At 33.9% G+C, this 15956-nt stretch overlaps 1 protein-coding gene across 1 annotated transcript in view; it reads left to right on the forward strand.

Moving 5' to 3' along the window:
• LOC130452902 (longitudinals lacking protein, isoforms A/B/D/L-like) overlaps window positions 1-15605 on the forward strand; it is a 625711-nt gene extending 610106 nt beyond the window's left edge. The window contains exons 5-6 of the mRNA XM_056792409.1: window positions 7279-7537; window positions 9975-15605. Of these exons, the coding sequence (XP_056648387.1) occupies window positions 7279-7537; window positions 9975-10509 (794 nt within the window). The 3' untranslated portion in view covers window positions 10510-15605. The remainder of the gene's footprint in view (window positions 1-7278; window positions 7538-9974) is intronic.
• Window positions 15606-15956: the final 351 nt, after the last annotated feature.

A 15956-nucleotide genomic window follows, 5' to 3' on the forward strand; every position in this document is an offset into this window, starting at 1 on the left:
TCTACTGGAAAAGTTCTAACACGAACAAGATCTTGAACTTGACTTGAACAATAAACCAAACCATTACTGGAATAACGCCTATTGGTTAGAGGAGATCTGGCGATTTAATTTTTTTTTTTTTTCAATTTTTAGATATTTAGTAATCCTACAGGAAAGGATTATTTTAGGACGCAAAGGATTCACTTTAGACGGTGTTTATGCACTACAAAACTAGTTAAGTTTTTCTCCGTTTCCCTAATTTTGCCGGTAAATGAAATTTGGAGTTTTGATTCGACGAACTACGAATTAATTTATCAACAGCAATTCTTATTCAAGAACATGTCAAATTAACTAACGCGTGTCAAAGGTTAAGTCTACGGCTACGACTCTTAGCCTTAAAAAGCTTGTTAATTATATTAAATAGAGCGATAGGTCAATGTTTTATTAGATTTTGAGGATATACTTTTTGTTTTTTTGCTTGTTTACAAGAATTCCAGTTTTGCTAATATCTTAAAACTTCTATACTTCTGATATATAATATTTTTAGCTTACAGTAATTGTACACACGGTAGCCAATGTTCAAATTGTTCCAAGGTTTATCCTTGTACAACTTGTGGAAGAGTTTATAGACAAAGTTGTTCTTTATGGAGACACAGAAAATACGAATGTCAGAAAGAACCTGGATTTAGTTGTAAGTGGTGCTCGTATAAAGCGAAACAAAAAGTTAATTATCTCACTCATTTACATAACAAACACAGTGTCGGTATGTATAAAAAAACGAAATTCTTGTAATTCAAACATTTTTCAACAGATTATCGTAAGTAATATTTATATTCTATCGAAATAATAAAGTTACTGAACGTTTAGAACGAATTTTTCATTTCCCTATTAAAATCCTTATTCAATATTTAATGCTTCAAATTAACGATTTGAAGCTTTGTTACCAAATTGGATAATAAGCTTTTCCAAGTAAATATATCATTGAAAAATGAGTCAATAGAAAAAATTTCAAGTTTATACATAAGAAGGTGTCATAAAGATTCAAATAACCTCACAGATTTCCATGTAAAACAACTTCGTTAACGACTAGCAGTATTTTCCTTTTATAGAACACGAACCCGTCGAAAATCGGAAAAAAAAAATAATTTCTTGTGATACTTAAGAGTATTAAGAAATCTACTAACTGATTTTTATTTGAAAAGACCCTATTCGGTCGAATTCAAAAGTAAGGTCTGTCTCTATCATTCGCGAATATGATACACCGATTGTGGAATAAATTTTCTACATTTAATAGAGATTCAACAGTGCTTCTGGTCTTCTGGTTGGATGTAATGTTCGGTATAGAAGTGCCTCGGTAGCTGATTTCTCAGGCTTGCACTTCTCCAAAAGAAAGAATTGACAATCTGAACGAACTAGGTGTAGTATCGGTGAAACAAAGCCAGCTCAATGACATTTCTTCTATGCCCCAAGTTTTTGGTCAACTCTGGATGACTTATTATAAGTCTAATTGTTCTTTTCTGTATCGAGTCGAGCATATTATAAGGATGGACGAATCTGAGTCTTGTAAAGGATTGAGAAGTCTGGTGATAAAATATTCAGATTTTAGTCGTTCCACTTTTGTCCATAAATTGAGGTTCCCAACTAATTTTCACAATGAAAAACATGCGAATTATCATTGAATAACACATTTTTGGAAAGTTTAAATCCTGTATTTTTCGACATAATCGCCGTTTAAATCGAAGCATTATCGCATGCAGTGTACCATGTAATTCAGTGAAAAGATGGTAAAGGGGTTTGAGACAGTATTCTAACCAAACATGTGCGTCCATTTTTTAATTCTCAGCACTATTTGCGTACGTAAAAAACGTAATTCGCACCTTAGGAGCCAAGCTACTGGCCAGTTTCGTCCGCAACACTTTCGAAACCTATTTTATGGACAACCTTTATAAGGAATATTTTCAATTCTAATGATACGCTTGTACCAAGTAATTTAAACAAAAAGACAATTTGAAATTCCACATTCTATATTGAATAAACTGTGATTTGAATCTCTTTTTTAACATATTTTATTAAATAAGTTTGATTTTATTGGATATTCATATTTAAAAATAATTTTTTACAGGGTTCACTTGTCCTACTTGCGAAAGAGTCTACAGACAAAGTTCTTCTTTACGTAGACATAGGAAATATGAATGTCAAAAGAAACCAAAATTTCACTGCAAATACTGTCCTTACAAAGCCAAACAAAAAGTTAATTATTTCACGCATCTTTACAAAAAACATAATATGAAAAAATAATGATCTTAGATATTTATAATCGTTTCAGAATCAAAATAATAAAAACTATTAAAGAAAGACGTCGAAGTCAGATAACAGATTGTACTAATAGCTCAAAAATTTAATGGGTGCTTTAACAAACATTATCTTTTCAAAAAAAAATGTTCTGTTGACAAACTTCTCACATATATCCTAAATTATGTGCTCGTTAGCTTGAGTCATTGCTTGTGGTAAATGTGGAAGCTGTTGAGTTGTTGAGTCTGTATCCTTTTCCTTCAAGAAATTAATGGCGTCCGCGCTTGCGCGTTTCGTTAGTATTTTCTGTCATGTGGTCTCGAGAATGTAAACAAAACAGACCAGATTTACGTATTTGGTTTTATTGTGTTGTATTTAGAAGTGTTTGGAAAATAGGAAAATGAAAATCGGACATTCAAGTTTGTTAAATATGAAAATGTTTTAAAAATGTCCTCGTGAGGGCAAAAATATGGTATATGGCACACTTAAACATTGATATTTGATTCGTGTCTTGTTGTAATCTCATTATTTATGTCTATAAGTATCATTTCCTACATAAAACTTCTATAATTTGTAAATAACATTGTTTAATCATTTGAACAGTGCACTGTTTCGCGCGCTCCTCTTATTGGAACCGCCATCAATTTCTTACCTCGAGGCCAACCAATCGCCAGAACCACTGCTCGTACTCAGACTTTCCAATAAGGGACTTTCGGCAAATTCAACGATGTTTAACTCGTCCACTATATCTATGCTACGTATTCTTATTTTGATTAAGATTTCAGGCTTCAATTCTGCATCTTTAAAATCTCCAGAATGAAAAGTTAACAAAGCCACAATATTTTTTTTTGGTTTTTGTTGTCTTTTTCTGTTGCAACAACTTTATTTGGCAAGGATGTTGATGAAAAGTAGTTAACCGTCGTAATGTATTCAAAAACGGATCGCAAACATTTGTACTATTGCATTGGCAGCGTTATTGAGAACAAAGAAACCATCTGATTGTTTCCCATTGTAAATTTCCTGGTGTGAAACATTCTAGAGTCAACCAACTTCTATTAGCTTCTATATCCTCTAAAGCTTTCCAGCATTTCATCTACTGTTATAAACTTTTAACGAATTGGAGATTTTTTTCGAATCGAACTGCTTGTGACAAAAGATGAGATATTTCTTTCGAAATCGTCAATGTGAAAGTGGTAGTGTTGATGAAAAATTATGTGATGATTGGAAAAACAAACTGGCAAAGCTGAACACTGGATACGATCCCGAAGACATCTTTAAAGACGATGAAACTGGACTATTCTATAAATGTTTACCTGCCAAAACGTTATCATTCAAAGGCGATGAATGTAATGGAGGAAAAAAACAGCAAACTTCGCTTAACACCACTGCTGGCAACAAATTGTCCTGGGACCCACAAACTTAAGCCACTCATCATCGGAAAATATCAAAAACCGCGATGTTTAAAAATGTCAATAATTTACCAACAGATTACCCGTCCAACCATAAGGCTTGGATGACCAGTGATGATTTTTGCAATTGGCTTAAAAGTCTGGATAAAGAGGAAAAATTCCTAACCTGACAAATATGAAAATAAAGTAATTGTGTCCAAATACCACTTCAAAACTACAACCACTGGACCAAGGCATCATCCTAAGCTTGAAAATGCATTATAGGAACGAAATTGTCAGACGATTTCTTGCTGATGTTGAACGCCAAACGCTAACTACAATTGACGTTTTACAAGCCATGTGGATGATCGCCAAAGCTTCGAATGTAGTCACTGAAAAGACCATTGCAAACTGCTTCAAGAAAATTGGGTTTAAAGTAACATGCGAAGATGAGGAGGACGATTTAACACTTTGCTAGGACCTGACGAAGAGTTCAAGAAGAATTGCACCTTCAAGAGACTGAGTTCGAAGACTTCGTTACCTTTGATAATGATTTAGCCGTCTGTGGAGAACTAACTGATGCTGACATCGTCACATCTTTGTTGCCGGTTACTAATGCAGAAGCGAATGAAGACGAGGAAATTGATAAGCATAACTTCATAATATAATATGCTTATAATGCTTTAAACATAATAAAACCTGCGTTTCTCAAAAAGGGAGGTTTGATTGACGATGTAGTCAAATCCACCACGAAATTGGATTGCGCTTTGGATGTGGAAACTCTTACCGGTGGTAAATAGACAACTATAACCACCACATTGTTGATTCTTTATCTTCAATTCGTAAGTTTCGTTGTACGAATCTTTGTAATTATCTTTAAATTACCTACATTTGTGAATCGGGCTAGATCTTCAAATATATGCATCCTCTAGACATTTTTATTTGTATTTGCGCAGTTCAAACATCAAATTCACTATAAAACCTCAATTGGAAAATGCAGAATAACAAGTAGATTGTTTTAGGAAGTCGTTTTGGCTTTACAGCCCTCTGGGAAGCCAAAACGACTCTAGAATAACAAGTAATTATGTATGTTTGTTAGGATATCATGTACACTGTGACTCAAATGATCTATTGGGTCTTCCTCCCTTGCTGTGATACTCACAGCTGATCTATTAACCTTACTCCTGTTAGCAAGTTAAGAATGTTGTGTAGTTGCCAGAGGTCTTCGTTTCCTACTTCATATGCTTCCAGATGTGGTGCTCTGGAGTTTCGTAGTGTGTTTTCTTCATAGAAGATTCTGCTTGCTGCATTCTTTGCTAATTTTACCATCTTCAATTGTCCGCTCTGCTTCCGTCAGTTGTTGTTTTATCTAAATTGATACATTCAACAACAAGTAACTACTAAACCACAATAAAATCGAAAAAAAAATTTATAAACCTGCATTTTTTGTACGTTTGTTATAATTTATAATTATGAGGAATAAAAAAGGAAGCAGGAACTGTGTGTTAAATGCATTACTTTGGCATGTTTTTGTTTTCTTGCATCCAAAAACATTTGCACAACTCAATTTCTTAATATGATTTTGTGGTTTTAGGAACCAACGTTTTCCCTTGTATCCGATGTGGAAAACATTATAAAACGAAAAAAGGCATGAGAAACCATCTACGATTCTCATGCGAAAGAAAAAAATCGTTTTATTGCAATTTTTGTACAGCCTCCTATTTTTACAAACATCATTTACAAAGACACAAGTGTCAGTATGCTGATAAAGTCATGCAACAATTCAAAACTATATTTTAAATATTATTTTGGTAGTTTTCGCAATAGAAAAACCACATCAATTAGAATCGTGTTTTTTCTACAACGTGTGTCTTGCGTAAAATGATATTTTTATTACCAAAAAAGTACCTTTAAGATTTTTATTTCTGACTGTATAATTGCAATTTCAAATCGAAACCAAAAAATAAGTTTACTTTACTTTAATATGATATTAACTAGTGTGAAAAAATAAATATATTCGAACAATCAATGGACTTTTAATTTTAATTTAAATCTCAAATCAAAGTTAACTAATATTTTATTAATTGCATGCAATAGTATTAGTTAGCTAGCTAAAAGGAATGAGTTATTAACTACTACTTCACTAATTAAATGAAACATCCCATTAAAAATAAAGATTAATGGTCTAAATACTACTAAATATCAAATGATCCCAATAAAATACCTGATATCAGACAAAGTGCTACAAAATAGCCAATAAAACTCCAACACAAATAACTGGGTACTTCCCTAAAGAATAGAAAATTGCCAGAATAATCATGATTTCGAAACCAGGTAAACCCTTAGAAGAAGTCAAAACGACAGCGCTCTCTAAAGTTTTCGAGAAAGTTCATAAAGAAACTATTATTCATTTAAATAACCTGATTCTGGATTAAGAAACACGAAACTATTGAAACAAATAAACAGAGATCTCAAGAAGAAAAGACACATCTCTGCAGTATTCTTAGACGTATCACAAGCCTTCGACAAGGTTTAGCATTTGTGGCTATTATCTAAAGTCACAAATACAACAGTTGCAAACGTTTCCCAAGGAAGTGTGTTAGCGCCTAGACTTCATTTTTTACATGCATATGATATGCCTACCAAACGCTTAACCACCGTAGCAACGTACGAGGTTTAACCGGAAAGTTATTTCCCTGAAACAAGATTCACTTTTGATAACACCTTTTCCGCTATAACATTGCTGAAAGTCTTCAGTTGTGATGCTGTTCAGTTCCGTATCGTTTCTACATTGATGGCTTCCACATCTCTAAATCGCTGCTCCCGAAGCACAATTTGGCATGTCTGAAAAGAAGAAGAGGCTAAATCGGGTGAATAAGGTGGATAGTTCCTCACGATAATTGCGCTTCGGGTAAAAAAATCACACACAACGTGCGAGCTGGCGCATTGTCATGTTGAAGGATCCACCTGCCCCCTTGTGTCAAACCTGGTTGAATTCAGGACAAACAAGCTTTGAGATCTCAGTTTCACAATTTCAGTTCACTCTCTGGCCGAGAGGAACAAATTCCTCGTGAACAATGCCACTGGAATCAAAGAAAACAATCAAAATTGTCTTCACATTGGACATTAATTTTCGCGCTGTTAGATTTGAGCTCTACATCGAATTGGTTAAACCAGGACTCATTTCTAGTGATCTCGATTGAGAAAGTTCCCTCCTTCCTCTGCTTCCAATCAATCCTCACACTACTCAATCCTCTTTGCTTTCTGTTCTGGAGTGAGAGCTTCGGTACGATTTTCGGACGCCTTATTTCTTATTGTCAAATTTCGTACATTCGGAAAATGAGGATGTGTGCGGAAAAACGTTTTTTTCATTTTTTAATATATAAAATACCTTTCCGACATCATCAAAAACATTAATTCACACTAAAAAATGGCGTTCAGTGCGTTAAAAATAAACTCTTAAAGTTGGAGTTTCACTCCACTGAATTTTTCCACTCAGAATTTCTATTTATAAAAGAATTTTTTATTTGATATTTAAGGATAATTTAAACACGGAACGTTTTCCTATACATTAGACTCATTCTTCGTCTTTTCTTTTACTAAAATTTACATATTTTAGACGAAAATTTTGAATCAATGGAAGCCGGTACAGAAATATTCGAATCATTGCCTGAAAAATCTAAAGAGAAATACCAAAAGGAATATTCCTTATTCAACAATTGGAGAATAGAAAGGAATTTACAAGGGGTTCTGAACGAAGAGATCATGATGGAATATTTACAGGGCATAGGAGAAGTCTACAAGCCTTCGTCTCTATTGACCAGATACTCCATGTTAAAAACAACTCTAAAAGTATTCGAAAACGTCGATATTGCCAGGTAAACAATGAATATCTTATTTAAGATCAACAAATCTCAATATTATCATCCCCACATAAGTTTTTCTTACTATTTTCTATCACTAAGATTCATTTTTATACTATTTTCCAAATGTGTTATGTGGTACCTGACAACATTATAAAACCAGAAGTATCTAGAAGTATCAGAAGTATCTAGAACAGAGTTGAATAGTTCCCGAATAGATGGAGTCACTCACTATTTCTTTTATAGTTTCGCTACATCAAATCTGCCGTCGTGCGTGCGAGATCTTGGAATCTTCTAAGCTCGCAAGCATGCATCCACCTTGACGTTACCAAACCATATTCTTCACGATGTATGAACATTGCTCAAGAGGTTACACAACTGGATTGGCAAAAACTACTAAAAGCGAGTGAAACCAGCAGGAAAAAACTACATTTTTCAAGTGGTAACATTCTATGTTCTATTGAACAGGAGCTTTCTCAAGAGTGACCCAAGACGGATAAATGTTATGCTGTAATTCCGAACCAGATGTTTATTTAGCTAGTGAAAATAACTTCTAATTGTACCTGTTTCATTCCAAAATTAATTTTTTCTGTTATTTTTCAATTTATAGATATTTCGTTGCCGCTTATGATACTAGTAAGTAAACGACTGGAACTCTATGGTGTTGTGGGTTGAGGACTCGAAATAAACCTGTCTAAGAGTTTTTTTTCCAAAATGCCAACGTTTCGATCCTTTTTTTGATCTTTACGAAGGCTTCAACATTCGAGTTAACTCTGTGTAACTTGAAAAACCCAGCATCTTCACCCTCTACTTTCGTCAGTCCAATTAAAATGTTCTCTGGAAAATCGTAGACGGGCTGGGGTTAGGTTAGGTTACATTCGTTTTTTGGTTAGGTCTATTGACGCCGATTGAAGTCGAATCACATCAATTCCTATATATTCGGGTGTATTGGCGTTTACTTTTGTCAGATATTGTCGATATACATCCATAGAAGCCGATTGAGGTCAAATCACATCAATTCCTATATATTCGGGTGTATTGGCGTTTACTTTTATCAGATATTGTCAATATACATCCATTGAAGCCGATTGAGGTTGATTGAAAAGTTTAGATGTCTATTGACGCCGATTGAAGTCGAATCACATCGATTCCTATATATTCGGGTGTATTGGCGTTTACTTTTGTCAGATATTGTCGATATACATCCATAGAAGCCGATTGAGGTCAAATCACATCAATTCCTATATATTCGGGTGTATTGGCGTTTACTTTTATCAGATATTGTCAATATACATCCATTGAAGCCGATTAAGGTTGATTGAAAAGTTTAGATGTCTATTGACGCCGATTGAAGTCGAATCACATCGATTCCTATATATTCGGGTGTATTGGCGTTTACTTTTGTCAGATATTGTCGATATACATCCATAGAAGCCGATTGAGGTCAAATCACATCAATTCCTATATATTCGGGTGTATTGGCGTTTACTTTTGTCAGATATTGTAGATATACAACCATTGAAGCCGATTGAGGTCGATTGAAAAGTTTAGATGTCTATTGACGCCGATTGAAGTCGAATCACATCAATTCCTATATATTCGGGTGTATTGGCGTTTACTTTTGTCAGATATTGTCGATATACATCCATAGAAGCCGATTGAGGTCAAATCACATCAATTCCTATATATTCGGGTGTATTGGCGTTTACTTTTGTCAGATATTGTAGATATACAACCATTGAAGCCGATTGAGGTCGATTGAAAAGTTTAGATGTCTATTGACGCCGATTGAAGTCGAATCACATCAATTCCTATATATTCGGGTGTATTGGCGTTTACTTTTGTCAGATATTGTCAATATACATCCATTGAAGCCGATTGAGGTCGATTGAAAAGTTTAGATGTCTATTGACGCCGATTGAAGTCGAATCACATCAATTCCTATATATTCGGGTGTATTGGCGTTTACTTTTGTCAGATATTGTAGATATACATCCATTGAAGCCGATTGAGGTCGATTGAAAAGTTTAGATGTCTATTGACGCCGATTGAAGTCGAATCACATCAATTCCTATATATTCGGGTGTATTGGCGTTTACTTTTGTCAGATATTGTCGAAGGTTACTTGCCTTAAATCTTCTTCTGAATGTCCAGCTGCTCACAGCTACTCATCGTGTTTGTTTGAGCTCTTGTTGGCAAGTTTTTTATATCATTTTGAAGCTAATACCATGAGCTTTAAGATTTTACGAAAATAAATCCAATTTAGTGGTCAGTTTTGCAGAAACGTCGCCCCAGTCGATTTTTTGCGCACTAATGTATTTGGTATAGATTTGAAAAATAGTATAAACATTAGATCTTCTCCAAAGTAATAGTTCTGAATAAGGTTCTACGCCAATCCGTTTTTGTTAGCTATATTTTTAATTTTTATAGTGGTTCCATATATTTGTTTCAGTTACAAGAAACTTGCGGTATATCTCAAAGCAAAAATCAAAACGCACAAAGCAAAACGAGCGAAAGCACTAGAAAAATGGCAAATCGAAAAGTTCCTAATGGAAGCACCAGATCAATATTACCTTTTAATGAAAGTCGTTTTAATAATAGCGATTTCTGGAGCATGTCGATGCGAAGAATTAACAAAACTAACCGTGGACGATATAGAAGACAAAGGCTCTCACTTGTTAATTACTCTACCGAATCCAATAACAAATGTATCGCGAAGATTTATCGTCATCAACGATAGATTCGGTATGGATGTACTCGATATATATAATAGATACGCTTCTCTACGTCCTCACAATGTCGGACATAACAGATTCTTCTTGAACTACAGAAAAGAGAAATGTACTGTACAACCTGTTGGTATCAATACCCTTTCCAGGGTTCCGAAAGAGATTGCTACGTATTTGAATCTTCCTGATGCAGATATTTACACTGGCCACAGTTTTAGAAGATCCTCGGCTTGTTTCATGTCTCACGTTGGGGGATAATTATGTAATCGCTACAGCTTAAGCAATTTAGTCGCTATTTAGATATAGACAAATGCTGTTTACGAATCCGCCTGAAGTTATGCACGAATTTCTATCGTGAATATTTTTTTCGTAAAATAAACTGAACTTCCGCGAAAAATTGTTTATATCATATTTATAACAGGCTACATAATTTTACTACGGAAAATTGAAGACAAAGGTGCGCCTAATTAAAAAACAAAGAACCAAAAACCAAAAAAAAATCATAAAATTTACGTTTGAGCGTTGACGAGCAGCGGTCGTTTTGAAATATAAACCCCAAAATTTTGTCAAATTTTCTTCAACTATTTTTATCAAAAAAATTTTCTCATGAATCCAAATGTTCTGAATCTATTCCCGTTGGCCGATTTTTTCCATCACGTTTCAATTTTTCGATATGATTTCTTTTTAATTTCAAAAATTTTTCCAAAGAAGATAATTTCGTAAATTGTAATTATGCTGCAGGACTTCTTCAAGACCTGAGTTTTCCAGAAGATTCTGCACATGGAGGCAAGCAAACCTAGAGATTTTACACGAAAAAATTGAATATTCTCAATACAATTTGTAGACAAAAGCTTGTAAAAACTAAATAAAACAAACATAAAAATAACTAAATAAAGATACAAATAAAATAAAATTTCAATATACAGAAGAAACTAGCAAAATTAAACCAGTATGTAGCATATGTCCGGAATTAAATATCATTATTAGAATATAATAAGTCGTTTACAGAGTAGAAGGTATTGGATTTCAATTGGCAAGTGATTGTGCATTTTGTTGCGTTGTAAAATATTGAGCCCTTAATTCTGAACGTGCAGTAGGTGGATTTTAAGTGGATAGCCGTTTCTGAAAATGAATAAGCGTGCTTACGAATTAAGCGAGCGGATTCAAAGATGAATAAAGAAGGAAGAGTCAGAATTTTTAATCTTTTAAAGAAGTCCCTGTTGTTTAGTTCAAGTAAATATCTAACTCTCCTTTGTTAGTTTGAAGATTCGCTCAAATGGCATATCGGAGATGCAACTCAATAAGGGCTGTTAAGTTAAAGAAAAGTTGAAATAAAATTCGGGGCTTCTTTATCAAAACGAACGATGCTAGTTAGTGCTCAAACTTTAAGTTTATGCTTTTTTGTGACGTTATAAAAAATATTTAAATCACAACATTTTGTTAAAGGATTCATCATTGAGTGTCCTTTGCAATAGTTAAAGGAAATTTGACAAAAAGTTTGGGCTTCGATTTCAAAATGAACTTTAAGTTTATGAATTGTGAAATAATATCATTATATGTCTCCTCTGTTAACCTTTTATCGCCAAAGCTCAGTTTATGATGTTAAGAAATATTCGTGGTAGAAATCCGTGGACATCTTCCCAAGGGTTGTTTATAATAGGGTAAAACAGGCAAATGTGCCCCACTATTCGAAAAATCGAAATAAAAATCATTTTTTGTTTAGAACATGTTTATTAAAGTAATCAGTCTTAACCTCTGACTCAATTGGCATAAAAAAAAACTAAAAAATCTTCTAAAATATAATTGAATATAACTGAGATCAACAAATTTGTGAAACTTAGGGTGGAGCACATTACAAGGATAGATCCGTCTTATGTGCCCCAGCAAAACCTCTCATTTAGAGGTTCTTTTTCCTTTTCCTTTTCCTTTGGTACCGCAGTTATTGCATTTCTCTATATAACTTGTACAGTCTTCATGTAACCAACCAGCCAGAACACTGCAAACATCGAATCCATTCGCTCTTCTTCTTGGTACGGTAGTAATTCTCGTGACATTCTACACATGTGTTTTCATTTTCATCAGAACATTCTTCGCTAGATTCACTAAGCTGCAACTCTACTTCACTTTCTGATGACGATGATAAATCCCTCACAACAGTCTTCTTACGTTTTTTCTCCTGTATTTTTTTTTGTCTTCAAACAGTTTACGAGTTGTCAAATGAATTTTTGATGTCAAAACCTTAACAGATTGCTTCCTTTTACTTACTTTTTGTTGAATAATAGGCAATGGACTAATTATTTGTAAGGTCTTAGATGGTGTTAATTCTTGTGCAGTCTCAGAAGATTCTGATGTGGATATTTGAATGGCTTGATTATTATTATTACTAATCAGAGATATGGATGTACTTGGCAAGGAAAGAGCAATAGTGTTCTGAGTTGGCTGTGAATGATTATTAATTGCTTGCGAATCATCATTATTCTGAATACTTCCCATTGATGCATAAGAAATTCTGAAGAAATATTCAGGCACAGCATTGGGATCATAAGGGCAAATCCCTGTCGCTTTAAATCCTGAAACGCCAATTGCTGGTATAGCAGACTTGAACCAGGCATCACCAATCATTTTTGAAATGTGGTATCGATTAAAAGGTCGGCCTTTGTTGTTGATAAACCAAGTGGAAACTTCTTTAGACAAGTAACTTTTGAATGGCTTAAAAAAACTTCTATCCAATGGTTGAAGAGCCTGAGTAGTATGACTTGGTAGACAGAGGATAATCACATCCTCCACCGCCTTCTGCATATTTTTTTCCGTCCATTTTCTTGGATCAACAGCCTTTCCCATTTCCTAAAAAAAAAAATATTAAAAAGTAATCAAAATAAGAATTTAGGAATTATCCCCAAATGGGGCACATTAGCCGAAAAAAATCGGGGCGCATTAGACGATGTACAGTGTAATGTGCCCCACTTATATTAGTTACGAAAAACGGAACGTAATTATAGGCAAATAAAAGTTAAATGAGGTTAGTTTTTGATAAAAACTTTGAAAACACGAAATAATATGGAGCAAATACTTTTAATCAACGTGAAAATAGATATAAAACAAATTCATGTAGTCATACAAACCTTTTAATCACTTTTTCTCACTAAAACTAAATAAAAACCAGCACAGTGTTGTTTACATCGCGGCCATACTTGGAACACTGACCAGCTAGGATCAAATAAGCGCCAAATTTAAAATGCTTCACTAAGTTTCGCGAGTGGGGCACATATCCGACTGGGGCACGTTTGCCTGGTTTACCCTAATAAATTACGTATAATAGTCTCAATATATCATATATAATTCGTTTTAGGATATTTCTCTGTATAATATTTAAATGCTGTTATTTGCAAAACAGCTCTAAGTCGAATAAAATCGTTCCAGCCCTTACATTTCATAACTAATATACAAAAATTTTAATTATTAAAAAATTTAACATTTCTTAATATAGTACTAGAAAGTTAGGTTATGTATCTAATTGTAAATATATCATTTTATATTTAATCAATTTTTACTCGTACAATAAATTTTGAGCATCAAAATTATAGAAATAAAATTTTCTATAACATGATAAAGCTAGATTTCCAAAAAAATATATTTCAACCTTTAATTTTGATCACAGATCACAAGTTTAAAAATTTGTTTATTTATGCGAAAAGTATAGTAAAAATAACATTTTTATTATATTATGGAAATATGGAGGAAATAAATATAAAAAAGTTGGCATTTACCAATTTTAAAAATTCAAAATAGCAGACGAAAACTTGGGAGCTGTAATTTTTTTTAAATCTATTTTTATCATGCTACAAAACATAAAATAAATTGCTTAGAATTTATTTTACGAACAAAAATAAAAGAAATATCGTAGAAGTCTGAAATTCAACGGAATTTAGTATAGAATCCAAGTCCTCCGAGTGGTGCAAACACGTAGTAGTCGTTAGGCGATAAATCCAAATTTTAGGGGGATGTTGTAGTATTTCCCCACCCCAGTTCTTATATTGTATCGAACGTGAGACACGCGGTATGAGGACGCGCGTCCTAAACAACAATCGCTCTTCCATGTCGAGCGATAAGTGGATTTCATCTGTATTTTTCGAAGGTTTGAGTAATTTATGCAACGTTGTATGTACAGGAAGTCCCAGCAAACAGTACACATAATCTTATCCTCAGACCAGGTTGTCTTTGCTTCCTCCACTTTTTAGACGACAACTTGCTTTCGGGAATGTAATAGCGCTCCTAGAATCGCGTTAAAACACTGTCCCCCTCCACCTCGTATTACGTCATCTAGCGGCGACAATCTCTAAAATGACTCGTTTTCCGCTGGTTCGTAATCGACGCTCATGCGGCTCATTCTCGACGAATTCGCGGCCATCTTTGAACGCTTTGGTCCATTTAAATACAGCAAACCTACTCAGACACTTACTATTGATTTGATTTTGTAAACGTCGATGAATTCAGGTATTTTTAATACATTCCCGCACCGAAAAGGCAATGGCATGTCCGTTACGCAACGGCGGTCGGCACTTGACGTTTATTTATGGTCGTCGGACGCGCGTTAAACGTGCGTTCGTCACGAAAACTATGCCACACTATTGGTAAGGGTTCCGGCTAACACGTAATCAGTTCGCGACCTTTAAAACATACAGCGTTTGTCATATTTGAATCGCCCTCATCTGTAATATCCATTAAAGATAATCATATTTCGATCCACTTTCCAATAAATATACAATTGGGACAACAAATTTCCATTTATTTTTGAGAATCGACTTCAGTACTAACGATGTGTTCCAATAATTGAAACTTGCAACCCTAAGTGTATTTATTTAATGGTTGAATAGAAAAGAGTCATAATGTGAACGGGATTTGAACCCACGACCAGCGAATCCGGAGGTTGACGCCTTAACCCACTCGGCTAATAAACGCAATTGAAGTGGTGGGATATACTAACAGTGATAATCCACTTGCTCTTAGTCCAAAAAAGAGTTACAAACCAACAAACCCATATACAGATGAAGCTAATATACTCGGTGGGTTTCTTATGTGTATTGTCATCAAATTAGGACAAAACCGAGGTCAAAAAAAGTTATTAACGTACAAATGAGACTTATAAAAGCGTGTTAAATTTTCCGGATTAAAATTTCTAATTATATCATGGTGGGTACTGATCCGTATCAAGTACCAGATTTGTATTATTAAGACGAAATATCTTAAACGAATCATATTTATATTTACAGATATAGTTTTTAAAAATAATGCTATGTAGCTGTTGTACTTATTTATTGTGTACTTAGCACCATAAATTTTAATAGACTCGCCAATTTGTTCAGTTTTTTTCCTTCCCCCTGTATAAAACATATCTAGTCCTATAAATCACTCCTACTTTCAACTTTTTATTATAATAAAGTGATAGGTAAGTCAATCAGCCTCAAATTCCTGCAAAAAAGTATTTCTTGCAGGGATTTAGGCTTCTGGGGTCATATAATTTGAAAATTTTCACTATGTCACAGTTTATTAAAAAAAAAAGTACGGTAGTACAAATTTTATAACCTAGAAGAAGAAGAACCTAACCTAACCTAACCTAACATTAGAAATTTCTGACTTAGATTTTCTAATTGAAATTTAAGTTTCCACCGTTTCAGAATAATCTTTGATATATCAATTCTTGTTAT

Source organism: Diorhabda sublineata, chromosome 2 (genome assembly GCF_026230105.1).
Source record: "Diorhabda sublineata isolate icDioSubl1.1 chromosome 2, icDioSubl1.1, whole genome shotgun sequence".
NCBI classification, from domain to species: Eukaryota; Metazoa; Arthropoda; class Insecta; order Coleoptera; family Chrysomelidae; genus Diorhabda; species Diorhabda sublineata.